Source organism: Pterocles gutturalis, unplaced genomic scaffold (assembly GCF_000699245.1).
Source record: "Pterocles gutturalis isolate BGI_N339 unplaced genomic scaffold, ASM69924v1 scaffold28276, whole genome shotgun sequence".
In the NCBI taxonomy this organism is placed as follows: domain Eukaryota; kingdom Metazoa; phylum Chordata; class Aves; order Pterocliformes; family Pteroclidae; genus Pterocles; species Pterocles gutturalis.
Window position 1 is genome coordinate 573 of NW_010101341.1, and position 23,751 is coordinate 24,323.

At 40.6% G+C, this 23,751-nt stretch overlaps 1 protein-coding gene across 1 annotated transcript in view; it reads left to right on the forward strand.

Moving 5' to 3' along the window:
- Positions 1-1,999: 1,999 nt before the first annotated feature.
- The window catches only part of OGFOD3 (2-oxoglutarate and iron-dependent oxygenase domain containing 3), a 41,599-nt gene continuing 19,847 nt past the window's right edge, over positions 2,000-23,751 (forward strand). Inside the window, exons 1-3 of the mRNA XM_010083159.1 lie at positions 2,000-2,176; positions 9,650-9,773; positions 22,853-22,985. Of these exons, the coding sequence (XP_010081461.1) occupies positions 2,000-2,176; positions 9,650-9,773; positions 22,853-22,985 (434 nt within the window). The remainder of the gene's footprint in view (positions 2,177-9,649; positions 9,774-22,852; positions 22,986-23,751) is intronic.

A 23,751-nucleotide genomic window follows, 5' to 3' on the forward strand; every position in this document is an offset into this window, starting at 1 on the left:
ACTGCCTCACCACCCGCACAGCAAGTCTCAAAGAGGAGTGAAGCTTTAATGGAGCCTTGTGAAAACCAGACAGAAAATAGAAAGCTTTTGAAAGTGGAAAGGGAATCGGCCTGAAAGAGGAAGCAGTGCAGCAATACAGCTACTGGAGATTTAAAGTTGTGTCAAGACTGTGGCCTGACTGCTTCAGAGCAGATCTGTTCCAAGAGGCTGATGCAACTGGCCACCCAGTGTCAGCGCCAGGGAATATGCTGCTCTAGTGTTTGTAGGTTAGGCTATTTATTCTTCTCTTGGGTTGTTCAGAGTGCCAGCTGCCCTCAATTCGTGATGAAGTGAAATGAGTAATTACATTTAATGTTTTTGGGAAGCCTAAGGCAGCCTCTGCTGAATTCTTACTCCTTGGAAATAAAACAGACAAAGATCAAGCTCCCCAGGCATGAGAGGAGGGACCTGTAGATCCTTTCCTGATGTGAATTTCACAAACTCTGCCTGTATGTAGCTCTCAACTTGAAACCTCAGTTCATGCAGCCATGTAAATACCTGAAAATCTCCGCTCCAACTTCATTTAAGGGTTTTGATATTTCACATGTAAAAGGGCTTGAATTGACCCCAAAGGTTAGACCCTAAAAATGTGATGTGAACAGAGTGAATATTTAGGATTTTTTTTAGTACCTGTGGAAATAGTTTTTAACAGTTGACTTTCACAGCCTAACACTGTAGGTCTGGTTTTAGTTCTCTCACTTCTTTTTAGTCACTGTAAGTTCCCTAGAGAAACACTTGGGAAAGACTTTCTTGAAGATTATACTGAAGCTCCGTACTACCCACGGGAGAAATGTCTGATGCAGAAAAGATGCAAAACTACTAATGTAATTCTATGCACAACTCCAGAAGTGTGTTTGCTCAGAGTGTCTTGTTTGTGTGCTGCTCTTGAAGCACTTAGGAAGGAAGAAGTCTAATACAATAGCCAAGAATGTCTTAAAATTGGGAGAAAACAATAGAGAGATTTTAAAAAGCATAGAGGATTACATCTTAAACCCCCAACCTTTTCATTTCATCTCATTGTGTTATTGCATTCTTTGCTGGCTTTCAAATTTCCTCAAAGATCAATACTAGCTGTATGTGTTTACTGGTGGGATTTGCTGGAGGTACTCCTTGTTAATCACAAATCTCTTCTCTTTCAAAGTGGCATTGGCTGAACTAAGGCTGGCAGTTGTAGATGGCCCTGTTCTAGCTCTGTATGCAGCAGTATCTGTCCTGAAAGATGGATGCTGCTATATAAGTAATGCCTGCTTAATTATTAGTCTTATATTTTTATAATCTTAAAAATAAAAGAAAAAATCCTGTTCTTTTCTTCCTGTCTCCCAAGAAACACAGGAATAGCCACGGTAGAAATAGTTTAGTTGAATCTTTGCAAATAGCTGGGAAAGACATCCTGCATTCATTTTTAAGGAAAATGTGGTTGTGATACCAAGACATACATTGACCAAGAACCCTGAGTTTCATGGTGCCAGAGACTTCATTGGTTAGTTTATAATTAGCGTAAAAATAATTGAAGGTTCTTCAGAAGCAACCCTTTATGAAGATACAACTTTCTAGTTATCTGCTTTGGATTGAAAATATATATGTGGAAGACTTTAATCTTTTCAGTGAATAAATAATAATTTGGTAATAATAATAAACAGTGAGATATGTATGGAATTTTTCAGGAAAACAGACTGCTTACACAAAGAAATTTAAAAACCTAGGCCACAGGAGACAATAGTTTGTTTTTCTTGGTATTCTGATAACTAAAAAAAACCCACCAAAACAACCAAACTCCATCCCAAAACACTGGGGATTCTCTTCTTTTGATGTAGTAGATCCCTTCTATTTAAGGCAAAGTAAGAGAGAAGGTATGGGTATATGTTCCCCATGATTTATGAGCTGGGGAAGAAGCTTAGCTCTGAAGAAGCAATGACAGTGAATGGAGAGTACAGAAGCAGCAGGAGAGACGCGTGTCAGCATGCTGTGTTGTGTTCTTTGCAGGGATGTCAGACAGAGAATTCAACAAAGGATTGCTCAGGCATTTGGTATCAGCTCTGCTTCCATGTACCTGACTAAGCCGACGTTCTTCTCGAGAATAAACAACACAGAAGCCAAGACAACACACGATGAATATTGGCACCCCCATGTTGACAAGGCAAGTAGGAGGCTGAGATGGGATGCAAATGTTTCCTGTTATTATTAGATCACTTTGAAGTAATTTTGCATTAAACAATCAGTCAAACGTGTTTGAAAAATGGTGCTTGTAAAAATCCTTTGGGGTATGAACCTAATGGAAGGATAAATGAGTTGTGGAAACATAGGCCATTACATTCCTTTTTATTTTCTCTACTTTAGTTCTGCTAGAATTAATAAATTGTGTGAATAACTACTCAGGAATCTCTTGTGTCAGAAACATTGATTAAATTCACCTGCATCCACAAAGTGTTTCATCAAGCCTGTGTTTCCAGTTAGGATATCGCTCTTTCAGCCAGGTCTAGCAGGAGCTATTTTAAGGTGATCAATCAGTCACTGTTGTTAGTTGATCTGCACCTCTTAATAAATGCTTAATACTTCTATTTCAGTTATATGTGAATGGAGGCTTTTTTACTGCATGTTCTCCAACGAAGATACGGTACCCTCTTTCAATACTGTGATGTTTTGTTGGTTTTAGAGTGGAAGCATTGTGACTTTCTTTTAACTGCATAGTCTTCTATCTGTAGGCTCATAGCTTAATACTTGGCATTCCTCAATGGATTTAAATTATTTGGGATTGGTGTTGAGTTTATTTCTAAATTTAACTTGAGTTCAAAGGGTCCATGCAGCATAGCAGAATACAAACTAACAATGAAAGAATCAAATAGGAAAAACACCATCAGAAAGCCCAAATAAGCAAAAAAACCCACACCAGAATACCTCCATTTCATGTCTTGAGGATTTAAAAATTAAGAGTCACTCTAGAGTCATGGATCAGCCCAGATGGAACCAAATAAAACTTACCTCATCAAAATCTAAGGTATGCCTCAGCGGTAGAGTCTGTATGTGGGCAGTGTACCTTGAGGTCTGTGACCTGAAACATCTAAGATGAAAAATCGAACAGAGAAATATTCCTTGCCTTGAAAACATTTCCTGGAAAATTTGGCCTGGGGGAGGTATAATGTGTGTTGTTGCTCACAATGCCAGTGTAAGCTCCTGCGCCCTTTCTTGTCATGCAGGCAGGAGCAGCTTAAACTTAGAAAATGTGGTGACAGTGATGATCCCTGATACAGCTGCTGTTCGAAAGAAGAGTCACACAGGGTGGAATTTGTAGCCACCGATATAAAAACGACCAGACCAGCTTTTGGATGCTGCTTGTTCAAACAGCTGTGATGTAACCATCGAATGGGAGTGAACCTAGACCCAGAGGTGGTAGGGATGATTTTTGAGGTGCAGATTATTTTGAGTGGTGCTGGCAGGAACTGCTTGTAGGGAACAGATTGTGCGGGTGGGGTTCACAGGAATTCCATCATGTGTTGTGCTCATTTCTAAGAGGCACCAAATAAACTAGTGATTCTGGTTGTGTGAAGCACAATGAATTCATGGGTTCCTCGTGGTTTTTCCCACTTGCAGAGAATCAAAATTGACTGCCACAAGGGAAGGAAAGCAGTGAATTTCAATAGCTGATGGCTGTCTTCTCTGCTTTTTTCTGTCAGCCAAAAAAAGTGTATTTTAGAATTTCAGACTGATTTATTACTGTAATGAGACTTGTGTCTGCATAAGTATTAAGCTTGCCAATATTCTCTTCAGTCTTTTCTGCATGTGTTTTGCATTGGGAAATGGATAAGGTGGTTGGATAACCTCACTCTTAAGTGTTTCTACCTAGATCTTTCCTATAGCGTACAAGTTATTTTGTCATTTAGAAGCAAGTCTGTTTCCATGAAGACAATTTGTTTCCTTTGTCGAAGCTGCTTCTCTGTTATGGCATCCTGACGTTGCTCATATGTGATGGACAGCAGGCTAGATGTTTTGCTGGTTTTATCCATCTGTTTTTTTGTCCACATTTTGTTTACCTTGCAGGCTGTCTGTTCAGATACATCAACTGATTGGCCTTGGCTTTTTCTAACCCACCCCCATCTTCAAAAAAACCCAAAACCGGACACAAAATGTGGTCTCTTCAACTTGTTATGCATGACCTAAACCTTAATAGTTTCTATACTGAATAACTGGGTAGTCTGATTTATGACAGCAGTGGAGAGATAATGACCTCAGTTGGGGTAGTTGACAAACACTTTGTTCATAATCATGTAGAATTTGCCCCCCCCAAAAAATAGCATACCTGCAGTAAAATATGAAAATGTAACTAATGCTAAGTACCAAGGTATTTTCTGAGAGAAGTATTGTTGAGATCACACTGGGAGTTAAAACTGTAGCTTGTCCTGTTTACTCTGTATAAGGTAGTTTGAACACTTTTTCACTTTTATACCTGCTGACTTCTGCAGTAAGTTGTCTGTGTTGGGAAACTAGAGCATTCAGACCATTGAAATGCTTTTTGTCTGCGCTGTAAACTTATGTTTCTGGCTTGATCAAATATATGTTAATGCGATTCTTTACATTTTTGTTCAAGAGCATCCTGGCAGCAAGGATCACATGTGAATACACCTAAGTTGGGCTGCTGTCTCTGCTGTCGTGACAGCAGCATTGCCTGCTAAGCTGGGAGCCTTGTGTGGATCAGTTCCCTTTCATTTCTGGGGGGGGGACAGAACTTCCCTGGCCCCAGCCACAGTGAAGGGGCTTTGTGAGTGCTGGAGAATAGAGACCCAAAGCAGGCTTCTTGTCAGTGCTTCCTGAGCTCATGACCTGGGGGTCTGTTTGTCACTCTTTGGTCTTCACCTGGAGCAAACGCTGTTGCCAGTGCAGAAGGTGTTGGAGAGAGATGGACAAGCCACTGTGGGATCATTCTTGTGGGAACTTCCCCCGCTTAGCGGTTCATCCCTTCTCTATGATCTGGCTACAGCTGAAGTCCATTATCCTAAAGTTAATTTTGTGGTTTAAATGCTAGCAGTTTGCATTGCCTGGTTGAAAATTCAGAGTTTGAACTAGGTTAATGATGCCTTAAATCAGGTCTGATAGATACACATCCTTGATTCTGTTCATTTCATGTCCATCATGAAAGTCCAAATTACATCCTGATATATCATTGCTACTGGACACTGGCCGCATTCACTTCTGGTACATCGTTCGCTTGAATTGATATCAGAGGATTAATTTGGATTCTTTCCTTGCTGCACAAACAAGTCTCTAATTCCTCTCCGCTCTCTAACTTCTGTTTGTATGTCAAAAGGTCGGGGATTATTTTCCCCTTAAGTGCAATTGGAACAGAGCTATCTGTGGGTGTAGCATTCATATCTGTGTTTGCCAGATCACGGCTTACAGAAAATGTTACAGAATATATGTCTGCATGTAACTTCAGCCTACTATAGGTGTACATTATGTATATCTGTATCCACATTGTTAGGTATTTAGAAAGAGGTAAAAAATAAGCTCATGTAGTTAATCAGGCTATTGAGGAGACTGAATTCCAATAGAAGGTCAGCAGGTCAGAAGATATTTTGGAGAATGCTAAATAGGATAGACAAGTGGTATAGCTTCACAGGTTGTCTTCAGTGCAGGCAGCCTGCCTTGTATTTTAGTTCATCCAGCAAACTAAGCTTCACCTACTGCTTCCAGACCGCAGATGAAAGCAAGGAAAAAAATGTGTTGTTAATGATTTGAGGTAGGAAATATTTCCCAGATAAGAGCAGTAGAATTCTTATGGGGCCTCCAATACAAGTGTGAGTACTCTGGAGTTGAAGAAAGATCAATAAAACTCAGCATGTTAAATATTTTCAGTTTGTTGGATGCTTTTGTGCTGTATCATTTATGCTTTCCCATTGGAATAGAACAAATCACTTTATGTACTTCTGCATAATAATTAAATGCTGAAGGTTGCTTCTGGAAGACCTCAGGATTTTTTTCCCTTCCTCTTTGCAAAAGAAAGGTGAAACTAAGCCTTTGAAAAATGTATCTGACACACTTTGTTTCAAAGCCTGACACTGTCGCTTCAAAGATGCAGGCTTCTTGGAGCACATGAATCCTCTCTTGCCTTTTTCCCCTGTATTGCTGAGTCTATTGCAGTTATATTTCTCAATATGAATATCCTTGGTTTGGAAGATTTTTAGCTGCCTGATGGAGTAGCACAGATCTATTGTGTCTGTATGAGGCTTTGGTTTTTTTCCCTGAAATTTATCTGGCTTTTAGTTACAAAGGAATGGAAACCCTGAAATCACCCAAATGACTCATTTAATCTTGTTGAATTTATAAGCTTCTAACTCAAATAAAGAGAGTGTTGGCTTAAGATGTGGAGTTTCATCTTGGATGGAATGTGTTTGGAACTGAGCCTTTTAAATATCTGATTTATAATGGAATTGCTGTTGCACGCTCGACTCTGACAGCCGTATAGTCTTAGAGTGTTGTCTAGGAGAAGTGATGTGGGACTTGAAGGTTTCTGCAGTCCCCTGCTTGGGCAAGGATCCTGTCATCCTTCACAGAATTGTCAGGCTCTGCCATAAGGTCAGTTTTGGTATGTTTTCCTTGAATTTCTTCTGTCTGAGCTATTCTAGGACTTCTATGCAAATTTTCTTGATTTTTTTTTTTTAACCTGTTTATGATCAGTTTATGGCTATTTTTCCCACCACCTCCCATCCCGATGTATTTGTAGGTAGCAGTCAGACCCCTTTTCAGCCTGCCTTTCTCTAAGCTGAACAAGCCAAACCTTCAAGTCTCTTAACCTGCGATATGCTCTCCACCTCCCTGACCCTTCCTGCAGCCCTCTCCTCACTGTCAAGGCTATCACTGAGAGCTGCTAGCTGTTCTAGCAGACTTTTCACTCTTCTTTTCCTTCCCTTCATGTTGTTAGACATTTAATGAAATACATCAAAAGATCTTCCTTCTGCCTTAGGACAGCACCGTCTTTGAAATCCGAGGAAGTTTATTCTTATATCTGCTCAAACCTGTTCCCTCAGCTCACCCACAGCCCCTTTTAGTTCAGAGATGTGCTGCTTGGTGTCCTGCCTTGTCTGGTGAGTAGGAACTACCAGTACATGGAACATTGGAAGTAGCTCTCAAGGCAGTTTTTGTGATTATGTACACAGAGAGATAGAGGCTTACAGGGAAAAGAGCAGTTTTGACTCTTATTTCTGCAAGTCATCATGCTAGACCTGTGCTGATGAGAAGGTCAATACACATTTGTATTTTCTTCTGCAATGGAAAGCAGAGGATACTGTCCTACACATCTGCCTTAGTAACTGCAGGCCTGTGGCATATTCCCGCAACTGTTTAGTTGCATATAAACGTGTGTCCCTCAAAAACCCAAGGGTGCCACACTGCAAAATGTGGCTGGCTAATCCTGACAGTTAGTTGTATTTATAACCCTTTAAAGAAGGGTCATATAAATACCATTATGAACATCTATCATTAAATATTAGCTGTGTCTGACTTATTTGGGTAAAGGGTGCTCCAGAAGAGCACACTGACTGTGTGAAGTATCAGGCTGAATGCAAATGTCTGTGTTTTTTTTCAGTTGAATTGTTCAGAAGGAGCTATAAAAACCTGATTTCTGCAGTGCCTGTATGGTTTATTGCCTGGTTTTAATGACAGCTTGTCTCACATAGTTGGAAATTTTGGTTCAGTTACTAACATTTCTGGTATTGGAAATCATTACCAGGGCAAGAAATACATTTGATATACATGGGGGGGCTTCTAAATTTTAAATAACTGAGTATAATTTAGTGCCTCCTTTCCATAGTGTTGCTCTTCTCAGGCCTGGCTGCCTTCTGAGAGTTAGTAATGAACAAGAACAGGAACAGAAAAGCCATTTCCCATCACACACTTGGTTCCCCAAGTTAGTCATCTATAGAAATCAGATGTGTTTGGTTAGGCCAAGTGGTTTGTAGTCAGCTCTTAAAAGTTCAGACTTGGTAAAGCCACCTGGGAAAGGATGGAGAGTATGCTGATGGAGCAGAGATTACTGCAGCACTGGCGAGTTCATAAAAACAATCTTAATGCATTAGACTTGCAAGTATGCGTTGAACAAACTTTTTCACTATGCTAATGCCTTCACTGGCCAGAAGACTGCCTTAAACTTACTGGAAATTTTATCACCAAACCAATTAAGGTGAAAACAGCTTTGGGAAGCTGGTTGCATGAGGAGGGCTGCAGAATGGCTGGTTTGAGGTGCGCCAGTACCACCTGCTCGTTCATTCCCATTTATTGTCCCGGATTGCTGCTGAGGTTTGGGTGAATATGGGGAGAAGGGGATCGCCAAACATTTCTCTCATTCTTGTGATTTGGACTGTGTAGAGCAGCATATCACTGGATTTGGCTTTTTTTCCTTTAAGCCCTTATGGTCAAAATAATAATATGAGTAAGAATGAAAATGTCTTCCTATTCCATCTGCTGCTGTGTTCTCTCCAGTCATTGCCCTTGCAGAGTAATCTGTGCAACTGCTGTTGAGCCAAAATTTAACTGGCACTAATGAATGTAACTTAAAACAAAAATTGAAAATATTTAGAGAACTTCTAAGTTTGGAAGTAGCACCTACCTCTGACAGTCACCAGGTCAGTCCAAACACTCTGCAAATGTTGCATGTTTCTATGGCACTGCTGTGCTGCACATGTTGCTGTTTGACAGTGTAATGCAGAAGGTGATCGAGTTGTCATATACTGTAAAGGAACTGGAAAATACAGCCATTGATTGTAAGTATATTTTAAATTCTTGGTGATGTGTAGTTCCAAAAAGGAAATATTTTCAGAATCGGCTAAACTGGGTGTTAAATATTTAGATAGCTTCACTCTGAGCATTAATGTATAGTATTTCTTTTCTCCATCTTCAACATACATATTGAGCAAAAATAATACTTTAAAAGGAAAGAAAGTCACCTTGTTATTCTTGAAAATGGGGTGTTTGGTCTGTAGGCTGAGAAGAAGCAGAGACTTTGAAAGTCACGTTTGAAAGTTTTTAAACAAAACCTGTATGGAAAAGAGTAAAGTTCCTCCAACAAAGGTGTGTTTACTTGGAAAGTCTCATTCACTGTCACCATGAAGCTCCCACATGGTAGCTGGAGAAGGTAAAAGATGAGGTTTCCAGAAACTTAAAACCATGGTTAGATAATGGTGGAATTAGTTAGTCAAAGGCTGTTCTTGGGTCTTGTTAACCTTATGGTGAAATTTTATCTGGAAGTAGTGTAAATAGATCTGAGCCCTTCTATATTTTTGATACAATACAGAGGTGTAACTTCTGAGATGTTGGGTTTTGCTAGCTGTTTAGTAGATTTAGGATAATAGAAATCAGTAGGAACACTCCTTTAATGATGGAAACTAATAATAGAAATAATAAACATTGCATGCTAGTCTTCTGTGTAATGTGTGTGTGGAAACATATCAGAATAGACTAACAAACATATAATTTTTAGAAAGGAGTGCTCTCAGCGATCCCTTTATTAAATATGTGAAAACTGGAAAATTAGAAAAGCCCATCAGATCCGTCTGCTTAATTGTTTGTGCTCTGCAGAGATCAGAGTAGAATTTGGTAATTTTTGGTGATGTCCTACTCCTAGGTGACTTACGGCTCTTTTGACTATACTTCACTGCTCTATCTCTCTGACTACACGGAAGACTTTGGCGGTGGACGGTTTATCTTTATGGATGCAGGTTCCAACAAGACGATAGAGCCCCGAGCAGGTAAGAGTCTTGGTTTGCCTCCACTGAGGCCAAATTGTGCCATTTATTAACTGGGTGGGCTGGCGGGTGTAGTGGGACTTTTTGTCTCAGCAGTAACTGTGCGATAATGTAGTATTTTATCTTCAGATTCATTACACAAAAAGTAAAGATTGAAAAAGGTTAAAATGTGGCCACAGTTTGAAGTATCTGGAGCTAAGCCACACGAAGTGACTTTCTTGAAAGCTGTGGGGCTGAGAGCTGCAGTCCAGTTACGGCAGCTTGGCAGGTCACGATGCGTCAAGAGCAAAGATAACTGTGTGACTACAGCAAATCCAAAATAAAGCAATCTATTTTAGACTGGCTGGCCTGAAATTCCTTTGCTGTTCAAGGTGGGGCTTAATACCCTGCAATTGCTGTGGGCCGGGTGTGAAGATGACTGATTGCCACAGCTCTGCTCACCCGCAGTGACGTGATGGACCACGGTAACTTGGGTGTAAGCCCATACCTGCTTTCTGTAGATCTGACAGGGATGAGCATTCTCATTGCTGTCAGTTATACCTAAAACCAAGCCTTTCTGTTACGGCTGGTTTAAGATTTTTTTTTTTTTAATAAATGGATCACTTGAATCTAGAATTAGTTTGAGGCAGTGTGCCTGGGAAGAAAGACCTCAGCCTCAGCTCATCTGTTGGGCAGGTGAGTACGGAGCTTACAGCAGTGTATCCTTTTATAATGCAAGAACAGTCACAGTTCTGCAGGAAAAAAAGTTAAGGACAACTTTATATTCCTACTGCATTCTGTCTTTTTTTTTCAAGAGAGAAAAGATGGACATTTAGTCATTTAAAGATAGCCTCAGTAATTGTCTACTCACAAGTATTACCCCAAGCAGAACTGACTTCTGACTATTGCTGCCTGCAAATGGGGATTGGTGTGGGGTTTTTTTATTTATGGATCATAGCAATCCACTGACCAGTAGTAATACTGGCTTCAGTAAACTCTGAGATTATCTGCATTCTGGGTTTGGTATCAAGAATTGTATGTTTGATTATTTTGGCTTTTGTGGTTGGAAATAAACCCTAAACTGAAACTACCATCTTTTGCAAAGTGCTGCCACCAGTATTTTGAAAGGGAACATATTAAACTATTTCATTTCCAGATGCAATTCTAAGATGAACATGTTTTTATAGCTGTAGAAATCATAGTTGAATTCTAGGTAGCTGGGAGGACAGCTGTCTCCTTGCACAGTACCGGGGCACTCAGTCTGATTGCTGTATGCAGCGTGCTGCTGACTTAATTTCAAAAAGTCTGCAACTGTGAAATTGCTTCTACTCAGCCCCGTCTGGTTAATTTTCAGGCTCTGCTGCAAGGTGTTTGCGCTTGATGTCCTTCTTGGAGGAAGGGGGAGCAGATAAAGTACAGTAGGATTTTTTTTTTTTCTAACAGCACCTGGTTTTGGCCATCCCCTTTCCCAGGTTGTACTGACAGGCTGTGTGCCACAGAACTGGTTAAACTCACCTTTTAAAATAAAACAATGCAAAGCTTGTAGGGAATGGCCTTTTTTGAAAGATCAAATGTGCTACACGTACACAGCAGAAAATGAAGTTTAATACCAGTTACACCTTTCTAACACACTCCTCTGTCTAAACACAGTTGTCAGGGATCCCGTGGTTGTGTCACTGCCTAGGGTGCAATCTAAGTAACTACTGACATCCTGTGAGAAAAGCTTTAGAGGTGAAGCGCAATCTGAAGGCAATTGCACTTCGTTTTCCTCTTGCTGATAAAATGCAGCATGTGAGAGAATGTGAAGAGGGAATGACCCCGGGGTGTTTTCTGTTGCTGGTACAAGCGGATGCATTTTTCATGTTCAGAATGTTCCTTTGCAATGGTTTTTCTCGCCTTCCCTCTTTGGTGTTTTTTTTGTTTTGTTTTTTTTAATGCTTCTTTTGATCCTATGTGCTGCTTTTGTCACTCCAACCCAATTTTTAAAACCAGGCATTGATAAGTTTTTATGCGTCTCGTTTAGGAGATTCAGGCTTTTTTAGAGATGACTGTTGTAATTGCAGGTTCAGTTTTAGTGCATGACAGCTCATTTACTTCTCTGTACTGCTAATGCCATTTCAGTTCCAAAACCTGGCACTTCTTCTTGCCTTAAACTTAGCCTGCATTTTGAGAACCTGGTACTGCGTGGCAAAATGAGCTCATTCCTTTTTCTGAGAGCAATAATTTGTTAAAGTGTTGGGCTTTACAGTAGGGAACAGAAAGGCAATGTTACTGCTGCAGCAGAGCAGAAAAGCAGTGATTTGAAATACAAAAAAAGACAATTAAAAATAAAGCACTGGGATTGCCTGTGTTTGGGAGTGCTGCCTAGGCAAGTCCCACTGCTGCTTCAAATGCTTTCACAGCACTTAGCGTTTAAGGATCAGTCTTAGCCAGACAGTTAGGGGCAGGGAAAACTGCTTCATTAAAGTGGAGCCTGATTTTAACACACTTATCCCTTCTCTAAACATGTATGGCTGGTGGATTGTATAATTAGTCTGTAGGTCCCAATTCTCACATATTTGAGTGAAAGACTCTTGGTATGATTTGTAGATGGTCTATAACATTGCCTGGTTCAATTATTAACAAACATCTCTAGGTTTAAGAAGGAATAATAATTTATTAACCTAGAGGCTCTTTTCTTTTTAATGGACATGAACAAGTCACCACTACAATGCCAGTTCACATGTACAGACCTTTGGCTGGTTCATAACCAAATGTGGCATTAAGGAACACATCCTTCTTGTGCCCTGATGGGCTTCAGAAATATATGTATGTGTCTTTTGACTTAAGTCAGGACCTCTGTCTGCTGCAAGAAACTCACTGTACCATGAGTAAGAGAATTCTTAGTGCCAAGTGAAATATTACTTTGAAAAGAAAACTTTTTTTGGACAAAGAAACAGTTCTAAAGTAGGATCTGTCGCTTTTAAGTGTCTATGTGAATTCCATTTCCAAAATTGTCATATTGGCATTTGTTTTCATCTTTTGCAGCAGGGGTAGCTCTGCTCAAGAGACTAGAAGAAACAGAGCAACGTTTAGAATGAGGTCCTTAAAAATAAAACCCACAGCCCTTTCACCATTAACTTTCCTTTCCTGGCCCGAGACCTGTTCTGGTAATCTTCAGTAGATACAGGAGGATTAAAAACAACTGGTGTGCATCAAGGCATTCCTTTTCCAGTGATAATATTGGTATGCTTTCTGCTGCTGCTAGATTTGTCAGTGTAAACCATATTTAAAATGTCATCATTTTGGAGAGTCCTGTGTGAATTTGGGGACTGGCAATATGAGACAGGTCACAGACTTCACTTTGTGATAAAGTGTAGATGAAACCCTGCAGCTGGATGAAATCTCTGTACCGGTTGTATGTTCCTTATCTGCACGTGCATTTCTTGGTTTTAACATCAGCTTTGCTGCACTTTTCAACTCACAAAGGAGTTTGCTCTTCATACAAGATGTTTATTATACAAGTGTAAAAGGAAAGGTTGCAATCACTTTTTCTGTGTGTTTGTGGAAGAAAATAACCTATGGTGCAAAATGAATTCTGTGCATTGGAGAGTGAAACGTGACTCTTCCTTGAATATCAAACTTGGCATATTTTCATAGCTGTCATAAGCGTGTGTTTCTGAAAGTGTAAAAATATTTGAGTTTAAGGTATGAGCTATTTGTGAACTTGTGAAGTTGGATTATTCATCATTTAGAATGGAAAAAAGTGTATGCTCAAAGCCTGAGTCATTAGTTTTTCTGCTCAGGTAAGGAAAGGCATACATTTAAGAATGCATACGTAGCTTTCTTAGGGTGTGGGAATGGGCTTCAGGGGGTCTGTGTGTATATTCACTGAGATAAATGGAGCTTTACTGCAGTGGTTAGATATCACGTGGCTGTCAGATCCTGTAATCACGAGAACAAGTGCTGTACTCCAAGTTAAGTGGTGGGAATTTGTCATATATTTATTTTATTGTGCTCTTTAAAAAAAAAAAAAAACAATTTAGAGGAATTCCTACTAATGGCTGAGGGAATGCATGCTCTTTAAAAAAAAAAAAACAATTTGGAGGAATTCCTACTAATGGCTGAGGGAATGCAGCATAGTGACAGAAAGTGCAGTGATGTGAAAAGCAAGATTTCCAGATTCTGAAGTCCTACAAAATATTAACACAAGCTGTGAAAACTGTGTTTAAAGCATATATTTAGTAATGCATCTCGTATCATGGAACAGTGCATTATCTTTTCCCGCGTTGGGTACAGGTGGTCTGATCTTTCTCTACATTCAGCCTGGATCCTGATAATCTTCTAGCATTCCTGGCTTTAGTTTTGCTCCAATCAGTACAACTGGAGCACACCTTGATGATAAATCAGTAACAACTAAAAGTTGAGAATGATTTTAAAAAATGCGCAGAAGTAGCTGTAAGTGCTAGAGAAGAACAAATGGAGCCATCATTAGCAGCTGCAGTAATAACCAGCTGTGTGGGAGAGCAGTTCTTCCTGACTTGCAATGCTAATCACACATTGCTCCTGGGACTGCTAAGGTGATTGCAGAGAAATGGTAGAAAAAGGGAAAACCTGCTGGAGTTGTGACAAAAATATGAAGAAAATACCTCAACGGCTCCTCATTTCTTTGTCAAACTCTGTAGATTTTCTTTTGCTTTCTGTTTTGTTTTCCATGGAAGGATAACTGTTCTCCAGACTCTGGTTTTGTGTTCCACTGGTGCTTGATGGTAGGTTTATAATGGCATTAAGTGAAACAACCTTTTAGTTGCGCCCATAAAGCACTAGGTACCTGGGAGGCACAGGTCGGATGTGCACTTCATGTGCTGCTTATCTGCATGATTTCATACCAAATACCCTGTCTTGTTGAGGGGATCTGTTCCTGAGGATAGTACTGGTCCCTTCACCCTAGCTGGGCCACTGAAAGGACTGAGGAGCGTTGGGGGGACAGGGGGAGCTGAACAGATATCGGTGCTTCAGTGCTCCGAGAGCATCGGGAAGCACTGTCCATACTGAGAACTGGCCTCTAAGGATTTTTTTTTCGCTGGTATGGAGTACTTAGTTATCCATGAACACATGTAGCATGCACCTTAAGTGCTTTTCATTGCTTGCTGCACAGGATTTGGTTTTATGGAGTGCATATGCCAGCCAATATTTCACAAAATGGATTTGATACTGTTAGACAGATACACAGCTTAGCTAAGGCAGAAAGAGGGAGCAGAGGAAAATCAGCTTCAGCCAGTTCCTGGTGAAATTCAGGTAATGTAACAGGTAAAGTAAAACAAAATACCAAATTAACTGCTGTATTACACTGCGTAGTTCAGCAATGATGTTCCATTTCTTGGTTCCTAAGTGTTGTGAGTGTTCATGTCACACACCATAGGTGCTACCCTGAAGTCTCTTTTGTTTAAAGGCCACTTTCTGGGTAAGAAATGAGGAGCTACTAAATGTAAGGATGAATTCTTTCTTTAATGTACCCTGAAGTCTCTTTTGTGTAAAGGCCACTTTCTGAGTAAGAAATGAGGAGCAGAAGTTACCCTTGTGTTTATGCTTCAGTGATTTACTAAATGTAAGGATGAATTCTTTCTTTATCAGAAGTCCAAAACCTAGAACTCGGGCATACGTGTGGTTTGACTCAACATGTGGCTGAATACTGAACGGGAGAACCAGAAGGCAGAGCAGAGGTGATACCCCTGTCCTTCACTTGGCTGTAGGGAGAAGAAATGGAGCCAACAGGCCTTGGTGAGCACAGTAACTGTGATTTGCAGAGAGCACAGTTGTGTGGTTTTCACTTGTAAATACTTCACTAAGCTGTCACACCTTCAGACATGAGAGAGCACAGTTGTGCGGTTTTCACTTGTAAACACTTCACTAAGCTGTCACACCTTCAGACATGATGTATAGAGCAGGAACCCCCGTTGACTTGAGCAACCAACTGTGCTGAGAGAAGAGAAGCAGGAGGGGTTCTCTTAACTCCAAAAGTGCTCGTGTACTTTTAGTAGGAAATAATTAAGTTCATTTATTTCTTTAAAACCTGTAATTTGGAAGCTTTCAGTCCAGGTACTTCTGAATTTAAAACAGAAGCAAGTACTTTTAAAAGTATTGATAATATTTCTGCAAGCTACAAGTGAGCTGTGGGAGAGTTTGCTATGGGAATCAGTGACTTGATTTATAACAGCAAGTGTTACTCTAAGTAAATTTGGGACAAGTTTGTAACTAGGCTTCATTAGATACCCATTGCAGTTTGGTTTTTTAGGCCATAGGCTTCTTTATGCTTCTGTGCTTGGGGGTGTATGTTGCGAAATTGTTTAGAGAAGCTTTTGCCCTCTCTTTTACCCCAGATCGGGGCACTCACAGGCGCTGTCATTGTGTTACTTTTGTGGGGTTTAGCTAAGGACTTAAAGCTCTCCCCATTCAACTTTTATTTATAAGTAATTAAATAAGTATATCTGTTAAATAAGTTATTGTGTGATAACAGAAAATATTATTATCAGGTTATTTGCCTAATGATATTGTGGTTTTACTTGACCACTTTACGTGAGAATGAATTAGCAATTAATCCTGAGCAGATGACAAGGATGAGAAGACAAATGTGTTTGTGCAGGTTTCCTGGCAGTGCCTCTGTCTTGGTGTCATTCAGCAGATGAGATGCAGTTTTTCCTTCCTTCCCAAGTAACATTTAGAGCTGGTAAATGTTAAGCAGACAGTCAAAGCTGTCAGTAAGATGAAAGATACTGAATAGATCTGTAGTGCCAAATAAACTGCTCCTGCTTCCCTTTAATCAGGCAGATGAGATGCTTCGTTTCCTTCTGAGCAGCAGCTCGGGCTCTCCAGTGTCCCCAACAGCTGCTGCGGACAGTGAACATTCCCCCAGCCCTGCTCTGCCCCTTCCCCATCGCTGACGGCAGGCAGGGGTAGCCCCTGCCCTTCCCTGGGGTCCACCAGGTCCACCAAGGAGGAGAGCAAGGGGACAGTTATCCCTCCCCTGCTTGTGTGACTAAGTGGTGGTTGAGACAATCTGACACATAATTTGCCATTTCTCCTTGATGTTCCCATGGCCCAAGGAGTTTACAAGGAAATTTTGGCAGTGAATTAAACTAGAAGGGCCGGAAGGATGCTGCCAAGAAAGCAGAAGTGGTAGTCTCATGTGAAGGACAGGAGCACGAAGGGACTTGGAATCCAGTGGCAAGCCAGACATGCTCCAAATAGAAAGTGATGTCTAAAGTTGATATTAATGTGACTGGCCTGTTCCAGGTGTAATCAGAATAACTGAGGTTGGAAGGGACCTCTGGAGGTCACCTACTCGATGCCCTTTCTTCAAAAATCAAGCACAGGAGACATGGGGGTAGCAAAGTATGTGTCCCTGAGACATCCCTGGGAAATATCCGTGTCTGAAGGCTGCCCTCATGTGCTAATGGTATGAGCCTGAGCAACCTGGTGGAACTCAGGAGTTGGATATAATTTAGAAGCTGACCTTGATTTCAGAAAGGGAATTAGACTAGATGACCTTCCAACTTCTCTTCCAGCCTGAATTATGCAATGAATTTATAATATTAGAGGCATAATAATCTTGTAATATTTTTCTTATGAGCATTGTGGTATCTTAATATTTGCATCGTTCTCAAAGTCCTTTCATATATTCCAAATGGTTATAATTTAATCTGGGATGCCTTGCCACCTTCTCTTGCCAGAAAAAGAACAACAGAGGATTTTTTTTTTTATAGTACTTGTAAAACAGAATGTGTGTTAACTGCAAAGTATTGTCATGGTGTTTACTAATTAATTTTCACAGTAACCCTGTTAGAACAGGTCAGTACTAGCTTCATTTCAGAGACAAGGAGGCAAATGACAGAGTGAGTGGTTTGGTTGAAGTCACAGTTACATGTCAAGGGCATAGTTATCACTGAAAATTGTTTCCTTTGTGTATTCCTCCAATCTGTATCACCTCCCAGTGCAGAGGTTAGGTAGCAAACTGTAGGCAGCTTGTTTATGGAAGTGCAACCGAATGTTAAAATTCAATATGCACAAAATCTCCCGAGAGCAAGCCTTATGGGAATACTGATGGTTTTACTGTGATACATAGCTGGATGCATAATTCTTTTCCACCTGTATGCTGCTTTTTGCAGTGGCTGTATTTTCTGAGTACATCTAGAAAGAATTCATTGCTAATGGGCAATTATGACTGTGAATAAAACCTGGGAAAGCAAAAGCTCATAGTTAATACACATATTCATCTGGTGGTTTTGTTTGAGTAATTAGATTGACATAATTGCTGCATAGTGAAATATCTGTTGCTTTTGCTGCTTGTTAAATATTATTCCTGAAAGTAAGTGTTGCTTCGTTTAAATTAGGATCACATAAAATTCATAGCAGTGGAGCTTGTGACTGGCATTTTTATGTCTTCATAAATAATGATTCCTGTGAATCAGTGCAAAAACTGATTCTCAAAAAATCAGGAGAATAAGTGGTTACCTCTTATATGATTTAAAGTCTTGCTCCTCTTAGAGGAAGCAAGACTTTTCCTGTTTTTCACATCAAAGCTTTTCTCAGCCTGACAGCGTTTAAGAGCTTGACTTGTGTCAGTGACACCAAAGACCAGGCTCAGTTTTGATGGATGCTGTGGCACTGAGCTTGTTAGCAGCTCCTTGTCCTGTCGGTGTGCGAGAGCGGCACGTTTACAGGAGTTTGCACCCGAGTCTTCCATGACATGAGTTCTTTCAGCCCCAATACAATTTATCCTTTGCTTACTCTTTTAAGTTTTTAAAACTTGTGTCAGTGCTGAAGGACCACAGAAAGAAGAGACTGAGAAGCAGCTCAACCTGTGGATGAAACTCTTGACTGATCTCAGGACAGAAGCAGAGCTGGAGGTAGCTGTGATCTGCAAAGTGGAGTGACTGCATCACAGTAACCCCTTCTGCAGCCTGCAGGGAACAGAAAAGCTCATCAGCTGAGCTTTTATTGGACCAAACTCCATGCTGAAACACCCTTTCTAGCACTTAATGCTGGAAAGTGGAGAAAGCATGGAAAGGAAGAGAAAACAAGCTGTAGATTCAGGTATTGTTGTCATAGAGATTAAAGGCAAGGACTGATTACTTCTGTTCCTGTAAGGCTATGCAGGCAAGCTAATAAATTAGAAACAGGCTCCTGCAGGTCTTGAGGTTACCACAAATATTTCCAATTCTTTGGGTTTTTGCTCTTCTAATAAGAAAGGTGAGAACAAGTGCATGTGTCTGGGAGGAGTTTCCTCCAGTGCATTGTTGCACTCCTCTGTGGGAACTGGGCTGGAGCACAGCTCACTCCCCTATTGCTGGACAGCCTCATGGACGTCTCAGAGCCATTTGGGAACAGCTATAAAGACGTTTCACGGATTTGTAGGTACAAGACAAAAGAATGTGGATAGAAGTGCCTACGAAGTGTATTTTTTATGTAATATGGGGGCTGCGTGTCGCGGTGTTAAAAGCACTCAGTGCTCCGGTGTGCTGCACTCATTGCTGTGCTGTGCTCTGCCTGATCGGCTTCTGCTGGAACGGAACGTGGAGGCCAGGAGGAGATGAGAGATAGTAGATGGGAGAGGGCAGCCCACGGTTCCTTGTAACTTAGGGATCTAAAACTCTTCCCTGAGGTTGAGGTATGGATCAAAGCATCATGAAACTAAAGAAGCAATGGAGGTTTTGGCATCTTGCAGTGGTTGGGAAAAATGAGTCAAATGTTCACAATCGGGATGAAATACTTTTCAGACTATGGATTCATCTCAGTGGAAAAAACCAAATCCTTCGCTTTTTATCCTTGGCATCACTTCTAACCCCAGGACACCTCCATTCCCATCATCATCAGAATGTAGCTCAGAGCCTGGCCTCTTTCTGAAAGCTTAGAAGCATGGACCTCAAAACAGAAGATGATCCATTTGCCATTTCTTCCTCTCCAAAAGTGTTCCTTAAGGACCAGGGATTAAACACTTTCTCTTTTTTGGTTAGATAATACGCTATAAAATTATATTGAGTAGTAGCTTGTCATCTCAAAAAAGCTTATGCTTTTAAAAGTAAGTGTTCATAAATCAAACTGAAATTATGTGCCAGGAGGTAGTACTTGGGATTTCTTCAGTGGAGCAGGAAAGCATGTTGGAAAGAAATCTGAGCAGGCAGATCAGAGGAGGAGACAAGAAAGTGTAAAGACTGATTTGAGGCCATTGTTAAATAATGAAAGAAAAGGACAAAGGAAACACTATTAGAATTTTACACATTCTCCTGAGCTTTTGTCGCTCAAAAATGTTACATCAGGAAATTATAAGTACATATGTACTTTTATCTGCAATGAATAGTTGCATAGCCATTCTTTAGTGTTTGTAGTTAAACACTGATCTCTTATGAAGCTCAGCGTTCACTCTATCAATGTTTCATAGTCTGGAGAGCTTAGTGGAATGCCCTATGTCTTCCTCACCATTCACAGTGAGAGAAATCCTATTACAGCTGCATTAGCTGTGGCAGCATGTAATGCTTTAAAAACAAAAAAGTGCACTTTAAACACCTTGAATGCAATTTCATAGCTAAAACCAGACCCATACTGTATGTGATCCTACTAACTTACTAATATGATTCACAGTTTGGAACTTTGGGCTTTAAAATCTTAATTCAAAATTGATCAAAAAATAGCTAGAACAAGGACAGGTTATAACCTAGGAGAAGAGCCACGCTTTCCAAAGGATCTGGCTTAGTCCTGACCTGCTTGCTTTCTTGTAGTGATTTAATTTTTGAAGTGGTTTCTATACACTGTATATTGAAGCAGGATTATGAAAGGCCCAGTCTCGGTATGCTTGAAAGTCCTGGAAGTCATCCTGTCTGGTAACGGTACAGCTTTATTTTATCTTTATTTTATCCCTAGGAGTCTCTAGATAATGCTGTTGTCATATATTCCTTGAAGGTTTTGTCAGATAGGATGGGGATTAACATTCTTTACCACCTTCTGGAACATTTATACTATTAAAAATAGTGTACGATGGAGAGTATGTGCTTTTGCTTCAAAATTTTGCAATGGAAGTTAGTTTAAAAGAAATTCTTCCCAAGTGAGGAAAAAATATCTTTGAAAACTGATTGTGGGATTGTTCAGTGACTTGGAGACCCCCGTTGACAGATACGGGACCAGATGCACAAGGAACTTCTTCCCACGTGAGGAAAAAGTATCTTTGATTGTGGGATTGTTCAGTGACTTGGAGACCCCCGTTGACAGATACGGGACCAGATGCACAAGGAACTATAAGGTACCATATATATGAAGGCATATTTATTAAAGAAAGAAATTAAAAGACATTCTGTTTAGCCAAAAAATCCAGTTTAACTGGCTTAAACAATACACTGAAACTTGTCTAACTCTGAATTACTGCTACTTCTAGTAAGAGATGAAACAAAAACGCTTGAAAATCAGTTTAAGGCAAAGCTTTCAGTGAGTAGGTGGGGGACCAGTAAAGTACCTGAATGATGTTGAAAGAAGACTTAAAAGAAAAAAATGTTCATGGCAGAGGGACTTTGTATGAAATCCTTGAGGATTCATTGCAACACCCACAGGACAGGAGCACGCTGCCTTCATTTAGTCTTTCATCCGGAAAAGCAGGACACCGAGGTGTAAATGAGCTGTGCATACAAATGAATCTTTTTTAATATGTATACATATATAGCTTTACCAATTATTGATGTGCAGCCACAGGCAGAGAAGAGTATGATATGACTTCTGCTTGGCAGTTATGAAAGACTGCGAGCTATGAATGACTAAATGGGAACTGCAGCTGGTGCTCAGTTGCTGGCTGGCCCTAAACCACAACAGGGGTCACTCTGCTTTTGTTCAGCTCTCCTGTCTGTGCTGCTTAGGAGTATGCAAACAAAATAACTTTGGGATCTTTTGGATCACTTTTAGTTAGAAGAGAAAGCCACCTATGTTGTCTGGTGCCCATTTCTGCAGTGGAGGTTGTGTAACAGTTGGAACAGTTTATCTTGTGCAAATTTTAAGTAGGCGTGTAAGTGTTTCATTGTGCCTGCTTGTGAATGAGTCCCCGGCAGAGTTAGATTGTCAATGAGTTCCCTATGAGAAGCTTTTTAACAAACTTTAATCTAATTTGAACAGTGGGGGAAAAAGCCTGAGTAGGCAAAACAGATGCTATTGGGATAAACGAGCTGTGCGTGTGAGCGTTACTTGCTTTCTCAGGAGAACCTGAGCAGTCGTCCAGAGATGCATCAGTTCGGAGTCGCTTGCTAAACATCGAGCTTCTGTATTTTCAGAACAGCTTAATAGTGTGAAAGTGCAGAGGGCTCCATTCTGCTGTGTGATCCAGTGGGATGCTAATAACCTCTGCCGTCGTTATCAAAGTAACTCCACTTCACCTTGATGCCACTTAAGGCCCGGAGAACCCCAAGGCAAGGCGGTGGTCAGAGCTTGGACAGGATGAAGCACAGGAGTAGGCACTTGCATCTATAAAACAATTTCCAACCCAATGCATTGATGGAGAGGCTTTTTCTACGGAAAATGAATTTATACATGATTGATACATAACTTTCTAACCTGGCTGAACAGTGAGTGATCAGACTGCGCACAAAAAGCGAGAGCAAATACTTGGTACAACGCTGATAAGCTGCCACAGCTGCTTGTAAACCTGCAGAGCGTTTTTTCACTGAAGACTTTTTGCCACCCTTGTAGTACTTCCTCCTTCTTTGGTCTAAAGTTAGAGCCCAGGCTAGAAGGGGCAGGGAGGAAACCAGTACACTTTGCGGACAGTCACTAGAGTTGCTTGCTTTTTTTTCTTCTTTGAGGCAACTAAGAACTGGCTTCAGATGTACTTGGCCTCCTCCTGCCTTTTATAAACTATGAGATACGGCGGAATTACGTCTCCAGTTTTGTAGCACAAAGGATTAATGTACGTTTTAAACAGTACATAAAGCTGTCAGAATGCAGTGTAAGCTCATAACAGTTTGTCTTTGTGATGACCTACGGGCTCTCAGGTAGCTAGGGAACAGCTGGACTGAGACAACAGCAAAATCGTGTAGAGAGCTGATAGTGAGTGGCAAACTCCATGTCACTGATGAAATACTTTGTCTTTACAGGGCGGGTTTCCTTTTTCACCTCTGGATCTGAGAACCTTCATCGGGTGGAAAAGGTCCACTGGGGCACTCGCTATGCCATCACCATCTCCTTCACTTGCAACCCAGACCACGGCATTGGGGATCCAGTTTTGATGTAATTCCTCCAGGGATGGAACACGAGGTCACATGGAATGAGAGAAGCCCTGCAAGAGGAAAGAGGGAGAAAACATCTCTTGTAACCTCACATTCAATTAGGATTTCCCAGCTGTATTAATATATTGTAATACATCTTGTTTTCACATGTCCTTTTCCATAAGTGTAAACAGTGCCTTAAAGACCATCTTGAATTCGGTGTATTCTGAAAATGGTTTGCCTTCATGTCCTAAAAGGACAGGCTACAAACAAGAGTCCTGGAGTGGGCTCTTTATCTTTTTTTATAATAATAATTTTAAATTCTCCAGTTTGAAAGAGACAATCTTTTGGACCATGTCTTGATATGACTCCCCATGCTGCTGTTACCTGTTTAATTATTTAGTCCCTTCCCTTACTCATGGGATGTAGAAAGCTTGACCTCAATTAATAGAGCAAGATGAGTGTTACTCTTTTGAACGTGCCTCCTGTCAAGAGGAATGTATTCTCCTTTAGCATGGGCATTAGTGGGCAACACACCTGTGGTTTGACTACTGGGACTTACTTGAACTTTTTTTTTAATGGAATTACTGCAGATATTTTCTGCTGCAAACTGCAACTAGTTAATACAAAGTCAGAAATGCAATTCTCTGGTTTCCAGAAGACATAACGCTTCTGGGTTACAAATGCTTTGGTGTGCTGGGGAATGCCATGGCATTAGACCCCTCTGATCAGTCTTCCTGGTGGAAGCCCAGTGTTAAGGTCATTAAGGGTTCTTTATGGAGATGGCT